This window comes from Portunus trituberculatus, chromosome 30 (genome assembly GCF_017591435.1).
Source record: "Portunus trituberculatus isolate SZX2019 chromosome 30, ASM1759143v1, whole genome shotgun sequence".
NCBI lineage: Eukaryota > Metazoa > Arthropoda > Malacostraca > Decapoda > Portunidae > Portunus > Portunus trituberculatus.
This window is the reverse complement of record NC_059284.1, coordinates 8068282-8082803: the sequence shown is the minus strand read 5'-3', so window position 1 is coordinate 8082803 and position 14522 is coordinate 8068282. Positions and strand designations below refer to the sequence as shown.

The window sequence follows — 14522 nt, the reverse complement described above, 5'->3', positions numbered from 1 at the left end:
TTCAACCTGCCAGTATCACTCCATCTATTTTTTTTTTTTTTTTATGGTAGTACTAAATGTAGTGAAATGGTCTTAATTTCTCCAATTTACTATCTCATTCTCATGTTTATTAACACAGATGGCAAAAATGCTGCAATTTCCACCACTGACATATATATGTTGTCCTACTTTTAATGTCCAGAAATAGGGGAATAGACCATTATATATCTGGGCATTCAAATACAAATACTTTTCACCTAACATAATCTGAACTTATCGAGGTAATGTTTGGCCTCACATTATCTTCAATTAACTAATTTCACTTCAAGTAACATTTAGCTTAAAAGAAAAAAAAAAAATGCTAATTCCCACCATTAGCAACCCTTTCCTTATCTATTTCCTTCCACACAAAAGATACAGGTTGTAGGACCAAGCATGACTTTTAATTCCTTCATGCTAATAGTTCTTGAAGTCAAATGGAGTCACTGATGTACTGACTCCAACACCAACTTTTCCTTCCCTGGACACTCCAGCACCACCAACAGAGGCAAGGGACAACACTCACCCTGGTTTAAGATTTCCATATTTACTTCAGTTCCTCATTGGGATGCCATGTACAGTGAACCAAATGTCCCCAAGCTACACACTATGCCTGAGTTTGGGACATTCCATAACAAGGGTGCAAATCAGGACTAGCATGGACAGACTGTATCATGGCGCAGAGTGTAATGGTTATGGTACAGTAGTAAGTGTTCAACCAGGCAAACCCATTTTAGTATACAATGGAATACAATGGGAGAGTACATACAGTCATGGTCAGAAATTGAGTCAAAGCACTTCATGTGTCTTTCCTTTTAACTACCGAAAACCAATTGACTTTTGTTAGATTCTCAGCAGTTCGCGGGCCTGAAATGAGAAGACACAGCTCAGAAGAAAATGCAACTTGTGACGCGACTTCTGACCTTAACAGCACAACGAAGGAAAGCACAACATAATGAAGGTAAATCACCAAGGGCCAAGCTAAAAATTCCACCGGGTCCACCCAACACTTGCAGTATCAGGAATCTTCTCAACCCCTCCAGTGTATCCTAGCTAGTTCACCATCCTTGGCACATTCAGCATCATAACTTTACCTATTGAAATACTGCAATCCTTAGCTCTAGATAAAGAAGATATACAAGCAAACAATATTCCACTTATGCTGTCTTTACAAAACAGGTGACAAATTTCTTAAAACATGACTACACTTAAGTACACTCTCTAGAGTAATCTCAGGGCCCCTGGGTTTGTGTACACCCGTAGCTTAGGTAGTTTTTTTAGGGATGCTCCGGAACCAGTATCATGTTCTGCTGGGTCTGCAATACACTGAATCAACCATTTGACAGCCATCAGCCTTCAATGTTCAGTGCTGCAAACACTAATGGGATGGACATAAAGGAAAAGAGAGAATAGGGAGTTAATGAAGTCTTTCATAAGCTACAGAACTGAAGAGCTGGTACAAAAATGTGTCTAGAATGTCATGGATGCTTACAGGAAAAGTTGCCTACAAAAGGTTAGATCAACAAATATACTATTTGGTAAGTTGACACAGTGTTCCTGAATTCATGAGAAAATAGTAAAATGTGCTAAATGTAAATAACTGCATTGGTGATAATCAAATGCAGTGAGGCAAGCATCACCAAGTCTGAGGTAAGGTTGACACACAGGAACAGGAATGACAACACAGGTGTGGTAAACTGCTTCATTGCTTTCACTCTGATCAAATGATTACCTCATGCACAAATACACTTACTTCAAAGCTCAAAAGTAACACTTCAGCTTGATAAATTGCATTCAATATTTAAAATTCTAATTCCTCTTGATTTCAATAGTACACAAAAACTGGAAGAAAAAAAACAGGAATTCTTGCTTTAATAACACTGACACACACAGAAATTAAGAGAAATGTTCAATAATTATTCTGATTTGATCACACTTTGTAATACTTAACAGTTGACCATCCCAGAATTCCACCTCCCGCCAAATGTGTGTAAGGAGTTACAGAAAGAGGAAAAATTAAGGTACTGATATCCCATACAGAAGCCACCAGAACATAACCAAGAGCCAGGTTCCAGGGCATCCTTACTTGTCCTATCACAACACCAGCTCATGTTATATCAAGTGCTGAGACTGACTGCTAAACTAATATACAGCTTCAATTTAACCCATAAAGAGTGGGTACCTTTAAAATAAATAAAAGGAAGAGGGGTAAAAAATCTAAACATCTGGAACCTGGATGCCACTTACATCAGGAAGCCAAAATGTGTTAATGTGATGAATGAGTTGAGTAATGATGACTACAAATGGATTCAAGCTGCACTAAAAGACAGCACAAGAGTTGGCACAGCATCATTTTTGTTAAGCAGGAGTTGTCTGTCACTGTCCCATCACTACAGCCCTCCCACTTCCTCTTCACTCCACAGCAGAACACTAGCTGGGTGATCTGACACAAGCAGGAACAAGTGACTAACCTCTTCTCATGTGCCTGTCTTTCAAAATCAGCTGCATTTGATTTACATTCATGGTGGAGGCACCCACACTTCATGGATTAAGTAAATAAATAGGAAATAGAGTTCATCAAAATCATAAATAAGAATCTTGTGTCCTGTGCCAGTCTTCCAATTCTGGCACTGAATAACTGAGCTGGGTGGAAAAAAATACAAGGTAACACTGTGGACTGGAAGAAAAATTTACACACGGAACAAATCATATTCCACGTCATTCATTAGACAGCATCGTTTAGTACAGATCATCACTTCCCTTCCACAGCAGTGTCTGTTAGCCACTCAGGCCCTGCCCCTCCAGTTCACTACACTCCCTGCCATCAGCAAGCAGCAACATACAAGAAAACACTCACAGGGAGGACTTCAGGTTAAAATACTATGCAGCTACCTATCTACCTGTCATTATCACTTAGCAGACTCTACAGCCATGTGTGCGAGGGACCGCCTGTCTTGCACACTGCTGCCATTACTCCCATTAAGCCGTGATCTCAAACGTGGATTCTACCCCATATAGGCCAAGAATTGCTGCTTTGGCCAGGAAAAACTTGGCTTTCTTCACATTCGTCCCTGGAAGTAAAGAAAACTCCACTTAGCACATACTGATTAAGAGACTATAAATGTTGCAGCAAAACTCAAGAATATTGCTGCAACAAACAAGTAACACAGTGAAAGATAAAATGTGACTAGCATCTTTAGTCAAGTGAGGATTACAATTTGCTTTATTCCCTTTCAGAACACTCAACATACTCCCATTGCAAGGATGTTCCAAGGTACAGGTACCAGATAACCATTGCTTAGTGACAAATATACTCCAAGCAGCTGAGATAAGATATGCTGCTGCAGAGGCCTCTATGTTCAATTGTTCTGTGAGACTATTGAGAACATGGAGATAAGGTTTTGTTGCCTCATACTGTCACCTGGCACTACAGAGGCTTCTTAACCCCATCGTTACGACCCGTCAACCTTACGTAAACAAGATGTTTCGCTGCCGAACCAACTGCCCACGCACTCCTCCGCATTGTCCGTGCGGTAGTCTTCAGCTTCTCACAAACACCCTGTTCACACTATATTTTTATGTTTTCTATCAGAGAAACCCCACAACATGTCATTTGAGTAAAAAAAAATATGCAGCACATGTGTTGGTCCAGAGACACAGAGCAGCAATCACATCTTTCCCCATGAATAACTAAAAACAGTCTTGATCACTCATAGCACTAGCTTCATGATGTAGAATAATTCTAGGATGTACATCAGGAAAATCAGTGTTACTTGTAGGTAGAAGGTTAGGTCTGGTGTCAGAGAATGGGTCTGAAAGAAGTGTGAAATCTGTTTGTCTACCAGCAGCTGTGGGGGGTGAGGCAGGAGGGCTGCATGACAGGCCACTGCTGGCGGACAACGTCTCAATACTCGTCGCCGCTGCTAGCATCACTCTCTACATCACTGATAGCTTCAGGATCAAACAAAGTATCATCACCTTCCATTGAGACATCAGACCCCTCAAATTCCCTTTTTGTTCCACCATCATATTCATCTTCACTGTCAGTTGTAGAGATATCCATAATTGAAGTAAATCCGCGTGCTACCAAAAAAAACTTCAGGCAGCACTGAACAGAAGCTAGAGAATATCGCATTGCGGCACTCGACAAGCATGTGTTGCCATACGTAGGTCAGAAAATATGATGCATAAAAAAAATATAATATGATGATTGGTCTTCACAAATTACATCACAGCACTGACAATAACTCATTGGTCAAAGTTTATGAAGTTTCAAACCGTCCCATGAATGGCTGCAGCCTTATGTTTGTAAACACAGACACTTGCCACCACGTGGGTAGAAATAATCCAGAAACCGAGGCCCTGAGAGCCCTCAATACACACATCTTATAACCGTGGCATGTGCGTGTCACGGGGAGCACCCTCGGTTCCTGGCGCGTGAACTCAGCCGTGACACGCACGTGTCACAAAACACACATCCGGTACTGAAGGGGTTAATTTGTTTGCCTGACTCTAAAGCACAGAGAAGCAATTCTGTGACTTCAAACAGCATCCATGTCAGTCTACAACTCACCCTCGCCTGAGAACTCCTTGCCATCAATGTCTGCAGTGACGGTGAAGAAAGGCTTGTTGTCCCTGGTGGTCTGGTTAATGTTGTACTGCAGGCCTGGCTTCATCTGGTGCAGCACCATCACAGGGTGCATGGCAGCCGCACTTTCTGGGACCTGCTTGGCCGGATTGGGAACTTTCACAGGTTCAGTTGACTGTAATGAAAAGTTTGAGTCTGCTGTCATTGGCTCAGTTGACTGAAAAAAATGAAATAAAAAAGAAGCTTGATATTGCAAGGCATGGACAGTTCCTGTGTTCATCATCATCAGCTACACTTCAGCATTTTCATACTTTGAGAAAAATTTTCCTCTAATTTCAGCATCTATACTCTCAATTCTTTACTAGTTTTAAGGATCTGCCCTGGATGACACCACCATCACCATCTAGTATGATATGAAGGCTGCACTCATGCACTCACACCTCAAGCCACTTTGTGATTCACATGCACTGAGCATGTGTCAAACAAAACAAAGACAGATAAGAGTATAACAGAAGAAAGAACCTCCCACACTCACCACCCTATGAGCCAAGTACATCATCACTTACACCACCCCTACCACACCTGTACCACACACCTGCCATGTAGCAGCAGCAGCAGCACAACATACACCCCAACTATTTCCCCTAGTCACCCCTGCCTTGACCCTGCCCTGAGCTTCCCAGCAATAAGCCCTCCATCACACCCACCTTGGGATCGACAGCTGGGGTATTGGGAGCACGGCCTCCTAGGTGTGCACAGATGGCCTCTGTGAAGGCAGCTGCCTGGGGACTCTCCTCCTTGACGGCTGTGGTGGCAGCAGGGCCAATGGATTGGTTCAGGAAGGCTTTGATACCTGTAAGGTAAGAGCTACTCAGTCCTTAACACATCAACTGACGTCTGACCACCAGTGGGTCTCTAGCACCACCATAGCCTTGCTCTACTGGAGTCTGACTAGTCAAGGAACATTCAGTCCTGCAACATTTTAAAGCTCAACTCAAAATGTTCTAAAATCTTCAATATAAACATTCCATGAAATTATCAGTGAAATTACCACAAACACAATCTGTAACTGCCATGAGACCAAGCCCTGCTGCCTCCCCACTCTCATTCCCTCCCTACCTCCCTCCCACCCCAGCATGCACAATCCTCACCAGGGGGTATGGCGGCCCCATAGGGCTGGGATGGTGGGGGACACATGCCCACACGGCCCTCACGCCAGTCGTTGAACAATTTGTAGATGGCAAAGGAGGCCAGGGTGGCCCAGGGGGTCTTGTCCTCCTCCTGGTTCTCGGCAGTGGTGACAGGCGGCTTCACAAAGCTGATGAGCGCCGCCTCAGCTGCCGCCTGCTTGGCCAACTGCTTCGAAGACCCAAACCCTCGATACTTCTGCCCGTCAATCTGCAGAGGGGCAGCATTCAAGGGAAGGCTCTCCTTGCCTAGGCTGACATATTTGGCATGGCAGTGTTTCATGAACGAACTCAGGAGTAAGGCATTAGCAAGCAAACAAGGCAAAAAAGTAAAATAGCTCAACATATCCTCAGGCTATTTTTTGTCCCATACCGCACCAGGTACCTCGACAGATATGCAAAATGGCTGGCCAACGCCTCCTTCCTGTTCCGTGGTGTAGGTGACGCCTGGCCGCAGCTCATTCAGGCACATAACAGCATTCTTGGGCTGCACGTACCTACGGATCTTGAGGTTCTTGGCTCCTGGCACCTTCTTTCTCTTGACCTTGATGCCTGCCACCACACATTAATTGAAAGGTCGCAACACACTTGCCATTGAAATAAAAAACCAACCTGCCTCAGCCTGCTATCAAACATGGGATACGGGACACAAGGGAGAGAGAGAGCTTTGAGCCAGGTGGAGCCACCCGCAGGCGTCCATCACCTCCCTGCTGAATGCCAAGGTGTGCCTCATGCCAGATCACCCCTCAAATTTTGCTGGAATGACTGGGTAGGATTCAGTACGACCCGTACTTCCCACCTCAGTCAGACATCCATGACAAGTGTGGGCAACACGCTTCAATTAATTAAAGTCTCTGAAAATGTCTCTACGACTGTTAAGTATACACCCAGCCTCATGCATGGCACCGTTAGAAGAGTCTTTTGATAACTCTCTGTGGTTGGTGAAGACAGTGTAAGATTGTGACTTTGCCAATGTAGGAAGTTACCAGAAGATTCTTCACTGGCTTTCTGGAGTGCTACAATTAACTAAAGTCGTGAGGAGACATAACAGGTGAGGGGACCAAAGCCGGCCCTGCGCGGCCAGCAAGCTAGCTCGCTGTCAAAACAAAGAAGAGCTCGGGTGAATATACTGCTAAAGAAAAAACATCCATCAAAATACTTTTATCACATGTAACTTATAATAAAAAACAAAACTCAAGTTATGTGATGGTAGATAAGATGCATGGGCACTGGGAGGTGTTTAGCTTTCTTCATACCCTTAGATTACTTTTACTGATAGTGCAAACCACAAAGTCTTATCCACCTTGAAATCTAACCCAGCCTCTCTGATCTAAACACACACCCAGCCATCCACACACCTCACAACAAAAAAGCAAGTACCAAAAATTGGTTTCAGAGGGAGAACACAGGATATGGAGGCATGGCAAGAGTTAGACCAGTACCAGTAACATGGCAACATTACTGTACCAGGGAATTAGTCACAGTGGGATAAGTACAGGTCAGTAGGGAAGATTTTAACAGGTGATGGTGAGAATAGACCCCAACTTCACTATCTAACAATTTAAAGGTGAGAACAGACTCCACCTTCTTTATCTAACAATTTAAAGAGTTACTGTGTCTTCCTTAGAAGAATGGTTATCTCTTACTACAATACTTAAAGCCTGGAAGTAGATAAGCAAAGGCATTTCTACTATTAATAACTTTTTTTGTAGTTAGTTTATAAGTTATGAAGGGAGAGCATAATTTACTTTGAATGTTGCCTTTTATAACAAGCCATAAGACACAAGGAAGTGGGAGTGAAGGAACAGAAAGATGCCAATACCAAACACATGTAAACTTTGAGGGAAGAAAAGAAAACTGAATATCTAACTCCATTGCCCTTTTCAGCTTTCAAATGAACTCTGCAATTTAACCTTCATTCTATTTGTCCTCGTCTTCCCTTTAGGAGTTGGACAGCTTACTAGTGTATCAGGTTTGCAGTTATCTTATGGTCAATGCAACACCTCATCAACTCAGTCAAAATAAACAAGGTACCATTCAGAACACCAAGAATGAGTGTTTGGTGACATATGAACTTAATACTATACAAAAACTCAGGTGCCATCTGGCTTCACACACCATCCTCCCTACCTCCAGGTTTTTCCCAAGGGCGCTTGCGGGTCTCTGGCTGCTGCTCCCCCTCTTGCATCGAGGCATCACTATCGGATACCATCGCATTGGACTGTAGGGGAGATAGAGTCACATAGAAAAGGTAGTCTATAGGAAATACAAAAGGAATGTGTGTGTGTGTGTGTGTGTGTGTGTGTGTGTGTGTGTGTGTGTGTGTGTGTGTGTGTGTGTGTGTGTGTGTGTGTGTGTGTGTGTGTGTGTGTGTGTGTGTGTGTGTAATTCACCTCAGTCACCTGTTGGTCATCCAGCCAGTCTTCCCCCTTATAGAGCGAGCTCAGAGCTCATAGACCGATCTTCAGGTAGGACTGAGACCACAACACACTCCACACACTGGGAAAGCAAGGCTACAACCCCTCGAGTTACATCCCATACCTATTTACTGCTAGGTGAACAGGGGCCACACAATAAGAGGCTTGCCCATTTGCCTCGCCAGCCCTCTCGACTGTGAGTCGAGTGTGCTAACCACTACACTACGCAATGTGTGTGTGTGTGTGTGTGTGTGTGTGTGTGTGTGTGTGTGTGTGTGTGTGTGTGTGTGTGTGTGTGTGTGTTTTTTCCCTTTTTCTCTTTTTAATGTATGACAGGAAAACTGGCCAAGGGCAACAAAAACTGGAGAAAAATAATAACAAAAAAGAAAAAAAAAAAATCCACAGGGTAAAAAAAAAAAAAAAAAAAAAAAGTTAAACAAAAGAATGGAATAAATATCTTAAAGCTTTCCTCTTCAATGAGTTCCAGTTCTACATTTGTGGAAACACAGAAGCACGCAAAGAGTTACACATGTTAACTTGTGTAGGTGGAGTGAAACCAGCACCAATGAAATAAAAATAAATAAATATATGACAGAAAATAATAAAATAAAAAAACTAAATGAAACTAAACCAAAAGAAACAAAACCAAACAAAATACACATCACCACATCAACAAAACTACACAAACCCAGAGTAAGTGAACACAAGGCAACCAACACCACCATTAACCCTCCCAACACCACCATTAACTCTCCTAACACCACCATTAACTCTCCTAACACCACCATTAACCCTCCCAACACTAACACTAACCCTCCCAACACCTAAACTATCCCTCCCACCACCCACTAACTCTCCTAACACCAACACTAACTCTCCCAACACCACCACTAACACTCCTAATACCACTAACTCTCCCACCAGCACTAACTCTCCTAACACCACCACTAACTCTCCTAACACCACTAACTCTCCTAACACCACTAACTCTCCCACCACCACCAACTCCCTTAACACCACCACTAATTCACCTAACACCACCACTAACTCTCCCAACACCACCAAAAACTCTCCCAACATCACCACTTACTCTCCTCTCAACATCACTAACTCTTAACACTAATTCTTCCACCACCACCACTAACTCTTCTCCCAGGCTCCTCTCACCCCCTCACCTCCTGTCCTTCCATCTTCAAGTCCATTTCTGACGCAAGTATGTCTGAGTTGTGGTTATCCTGGCCGGCCATATCTGAGCTGTTCTCTTGGTAGAAGTCGAGGTTGGCGTCCGGCTGGCTGTTCAGTTCAGGGGTTGAGAATGCATCTGCAGGAGGGTCAGGTACGGCTGCTGTGCGCCAGTTTCTTCCACGGCCTGCAATGGGTGATGTGACAGTTGTGATTGTGGTGTTATGGTGTGCTGGTGTTACATTATTATTAGTGTTTTAATTCCTTCAGTACCGGGACACATCTTTACCATGGCTTTTCGGTATGATTAGATGGTTTTATTTGTATTAGGAATGGTCTATGGAGGTCAAAAGATTAATGGGAAGGGTCCTCACTATTTTAACTGCCCCTTAAGCTCTTGAAGCTGTATAAAATCACCAAATAGTAACCAGAATGAATATAAAAATGCATCCTGGTAGTGAAGGGGATAAGTTTAAAGGGTATTGGTTAAAGGAGGTGAAATGTTGCTATGAAAAGGTTAAAGGGGTTGTAACTGTGTTGTTATTGGTGGTGGTGGTGGTTGTGGTCGTGTTAAAAGGTTGTTATTAGTGTTTTAAGTTTATCTGATTAGTTTTTGTATGTAAGAGGGTAAGTACTGGTTGAGGGAAATGAAATGTTGATATGAAAAAGCTAGCGAGAGAGAGAGAGAGAGAGAGAGAGAGAGAGAGAGAGAGAGAGAGAGAGAGAGAGAGAGAGAGAGAGAGAGAGAGAGAGAGAGAGAGAAAATCACAAAAAGATACAAAGAATGAGATAAGACAGATACAGGATATGAGATGAACAAACAGAGAAGACAGAGACAGATAAGTATACACATGGAGAGAGACAGACAAACAGACAAGACACAGCAAGTCCCTGTTTAACACATACATACATACAAACACCTACCATCTTCATACATAACATTTACCTAGCTCAGTATACACCACAAATACATATCCATAATGTATCATACCTATACATAAAGCATAAATGGATCTCTGTTTATTTGTCTTTTAATGCAATAGGGATATTTAAAGGCCAACAAAATTGAGAGGGAAAAACTCAACTCCCATAAGACTGCAATTTTTTTTTTATGTAGGAAAGGAAAAAGCTAAGGGAAAAAATTTAAAAAGGCCCACTTACACATATACATACCAAAATATCCCTCTTATATATGTAACTAAACTAACCTTGCATAAAACCACACTATACATCACCATACAACCATACTGCACACTCATTCAACCATAGCATTTCCATACACCCAATACATAAAACATACACTAAGATTAAACCATATATAAAGAATTACCTCCTACACACACACACACACACTTTGCCTCAACAATTCATGGATCATCGTCTTTATAAAAATTGTTAGCTAGGTCTTCATGTGTTATTCTGCATCTACAACTAGCCAACCGTCCCGCAGTCATCCAGCGATACACTAGTAGTTTTGGTAGGAAGATGCAAAAGTGACTGATGAGAGATCGAGACACACACACACACACACACACACACTCTTACATAATATAAAGCCCACCAAATCTTTCAAAATCCTTCTATTGATTTCTTATATCGAACCCATTATACCACCAAAATCCTGCAAAACTCCACAAATCCACATTTTAACCTTCACATCTCCAGACTACACTATAAACTACAACCAAGTCAATGTAGGGGGGAAAACAACACAAAAAATTACCATATAGGAAACTGATATGGCGTTTGTATGTCTGTCCCGTCTTTTCCTTCCATACATAGATAACCTTCCTAACCAGACATTCTCAGCCCATACACACGTCACATAAGCCACAGGGAACATTTTACACTCACGGGAGGTCAAATGTTATAAAGATTGACGATAAATGTGCATATGGAACAGAAATGGCGTCTCTCTCCCTCTCTCTCCCATACATCCTCGACCTCCCAAGCCATACATTTAAAACCTACACTAGCTTACTTACACGTCACTTAAGCCACACGTTACTACTATCAAACGCACGGAGCAAGAAGGGCACGCCACTAAAAGGTTAGTAGTAAATTAAATAACAGAGAAATGGCGGGAAGAGAGAGAGAGCGAGAGAGAGAGAAAAAGATGCTGACCCGGCCTCGTGGTATTGAGCTGATATAGGGAAACTACAGCATTACCCTAACTACCGGTGACGTCCACGGGTAGTTATTATCGTTAGGGATGAGCAACTCGAGGCGAAATGGCGGTGTGGTGTCTGTAAGATGATATATTAGCGTGAAATGAGCCTACCTCGTCCCCTCATGGCTGTGTTGCGGCGGCTCGCTATTCTCAGGATTGGCAACTCTTCCGATGTTTGACGGTCCTGACTTTTCGTTATTTCTATACTTCATAGCATCGTAAGCCATCTGTAATGCTTAATTTTGATTTCTAATACATCTAATTTATATTTTATTGGTAAAGGGCTGTTAATTTTTCAGATGATTATTTTTAATGTATAATGGACTGTCATATTATGTTGGCATTCTTGTTGTAGGAGAAAATGGCATAATCAATTATTAAATGGTAAACTTTGATATTCTTTTCCGTTTTTACTTATTTATTGCGGTATTTTCGTGTAATTAAAGTGGAGATAATTCTTTAATTGCGTGTTCGGGTCTTCTACCATGTATTAGTTATTCAAACAAGGTATGAATTATCTGAGATTCATGTCATTAGACAAGATCTCTAAATCTTATTAATATTATCATATCTGGGGGCGGGGGGCCGCGGAGGGGACTGAAGCCACCCCTCTCACTTTTTTGTTTATTATGAGCGAGGGTGTACATATATGATGCAAGGTAATAGATAATGTACGGAGCAACAATGCATGTACTACCTAACAAGGCTTTCTTAAAAATGCTAAACCAGGTACTGTGACTTACTGTGAGTATTTGATTTAAATAAGTTCATACCTTTATGATTAGGAAATGTAAGAGACGCTAAAATGTCGGCCCTGGCTCCTGTCAATAATACATTAGTTACTTCTCACTATAGTTCGAGAAAATAACTGACCATATAATTTAAAAATGCCCTCAAGGTTGATGATAATAAAAAAAAAAAAAAAAAATATTGGGGAAGTCTCACATCGTTCCAGTGATAAGCCTCGCCACCAATTTCAAGGATTCACAGGAATTCAGAATAGCCTTCAAACTTTTTAATCCTGGAACATATATATCATTGGGCTGCCACCCACCTACACCACAATTATCATTAATTTTTCTATAGTTAATTAGTCATGCCTTCAGAGCCAAACACTTGCACTCCTCCCACCCACTCGCCCCCCCCCCCCTCATCCATGTGTTATCTTTGAAAAAGCCCGTAACGACTGGAAAGAGAGAGAGAGAGAGAGAGAGAGAGCAAACCGTTTCATTTATAGGTTTGCGTGTAATCAATCTAGTATACGTAAATACGTAAAGACACACACACACACACACACATACACACAGGAGCAGCCACCAACAGCGCGTGGTTGGTTGCCCTCTCTCAATGGCAGCGATCAGGGGCTCATTACCGATCTTCGTGTAACACTGAGACCACACTTAAACACACAAATACACACAATACACACAAACCAACACTAAATACATAAAACTTAAACAAAACATACAAAATAAACTCCAAAACACGTCAAAACACCCCACAACATGACGATCAACGAGAGGGAGGAGGATGGGGCTTGAGAAGGAGAGCTAGTCAATGCGTGAGTGTACCTGTGGTGAAGGAGGAGGAGGATGAAGGTAAATTTGACACAGACAGTCAGACACACAAACAGAACGGCTAAGTGACACGTACTTGTGTAAAGGTGGATATCGACGCATTCATCGCCGTTGTCATCACCGTTCTGCCTCACTTAAGCCTTCACCACACCAGCACTCCCTCATGAAAGTTGTATATAAAAAGCTGATAGCCGAGCATGATCATGTGGCTCCACTCAGTAACACCGGTGGCTGAAAAGCATTGCAAAGTGTGCCAAATATTAGCAAAACATAGATGGTAGATGGCAACTGAGCCAGCTCCGCCCACTTTATGACGTCACACCACTATCAAGCCCGGTAGGCGGGTTGATGAAGGCTACTGATTTACGTATACGTAACGAAATTAATTTTAAAATCGACTTATAAAAAAAATGAAGCCATGGCCGAATGCTTGATATTTTATGACTTGATAGATACTTTAACTAATATCTAAAACATCAAAACCTCTTCAGCCTAACTAGTTTATAAAAAAGGTGTAAAATAAGTATCATAAATGTCTAAAAACATTTTCACTTATAACACTGCTAAAACGTCCACCCATTTCGACTTTATACTTCTTTCTAAAAATACTAGATAATATAAACTCTTCTCAGGCATCCAACATTTATCTAGAACCAGAAATGAACGAATGAAACATTTATGTGAAACAAAAGCATTAAAAACTAAACTCATTAAAAACTCTTGTAAAGTCCAACCATTTTCACTTGGCGAGTATTCTCACACATATATCATAGTCTGGACTGTCTTTTAAGGCATTATAAAACGAGTTAGACCGTGAAGCACAAACGTAAACAAATTAAATAAACATAAAATGTACGTTCAACAGGACGAAACAGTATTTTAAATCCCATATATTTCACTCAGTAGATTGATTTTACACTTAAAAGAGCGTAGGCGATTATTTGACTCCATAAATGCCTAGCCATACCATGAAATAAAAAAAAATCTCCAAATACGAAGAGAGAAATTTTGATCGTTGAAGTCTCTTGTTTTACGTCAAAGATCATCACTAAACGCCACATATTTGCCAAACAGATGCGCGCTGCGGCTGCTCTGTGTGGACTCGCCCTCGCAGGTGACTGACTGTGTGAACTGTGATCTAACCGTCCGAAGGTCTAAAACGTGTACGCGTAGTAGACGGGTGAGTGGAGACTGGGGAGAAAGGGGATGGGGGTGGGGGATGATACAAGTCACAGGGATGATTGTGTACATGAATCGAACATGAAAGAGAACCAGCCTGCCACCAGATTGGGACCATTCCAAACACACCTATCCATAGGACGGCAGATTACCCTAAAATTACCCTAGTTTATGCATTACCCTAAACACTATCTTAAGAAGGGT

General features: G+C 42.0%; 1 protein-coding gene across 6 annotated transcripts; it reads right to left on the bottom strand.

The window, feature by feature from the left end:
• Positions 1 to 690: 690 nt before the first annotated feature.
• Positions 691 to 11741, bottom strand: LOC123510800 (double-stranded RNA-specific editase 1-like). Of its 6 annotated transcripts, none has more exons than XM_045266179.1 (8): positions 11674 to 11741; positions 9386 to 9579; positions 7912 to 8014; positions 6167 to 6345; positions 5758 to 6004; positions 5314 to 5459; positions 4592 to 4781; positions 691 to 3089 (listed from the first exon to the last, which is right to left on the bottom strand). In XM_045266179.1, the coding sequence occupies exons 1-8, from the start codon at positions 11684 to 11686 to the stop codon at positions 2998 to 3000; spliced, it is 1164 nt and encodes a 387-aa protein (XP_045122114.1). In that variant the 5' UTR covers positions 11687 to 11741; the 3' UTR covers positions 691 to 2997. The 6 variants fall into 6 exon arrangements, with proteins under 6 accessions (XP_045122114.1, XP_045122118.1, XP_045122119.1 ...); XM_045266183.1 differs by having other exon boundaries at positions 5314 to 5450; positions 7924 to 8014; XM_045266184.1 differs by having other exon boundaries at positions 11562 to 11699.
• Positions 11742 to 14522: the final 2781 nt, after the last annotated feature.

Bases quoted from the DNA above. Each gene is read 5' to 3' on its own strand.
- LOC123510800 (XM_045266179.1), bottom strand. The intron at 5,460-5,757 runs GTGAGGATTGTG...CTTACCTTACAG, and splicing joins TGGGGCCGCCATACCCCCTG to GTATCAAAGCCTTCCTGAAC. The intron at 3,090-4,591 runs GTGAGTTGTAGA...CTTTACTTCCAG, and splicing joins CAAGGAGTTCTCAGGCGAGG to GGACGAATGTGAAGAAAGCC.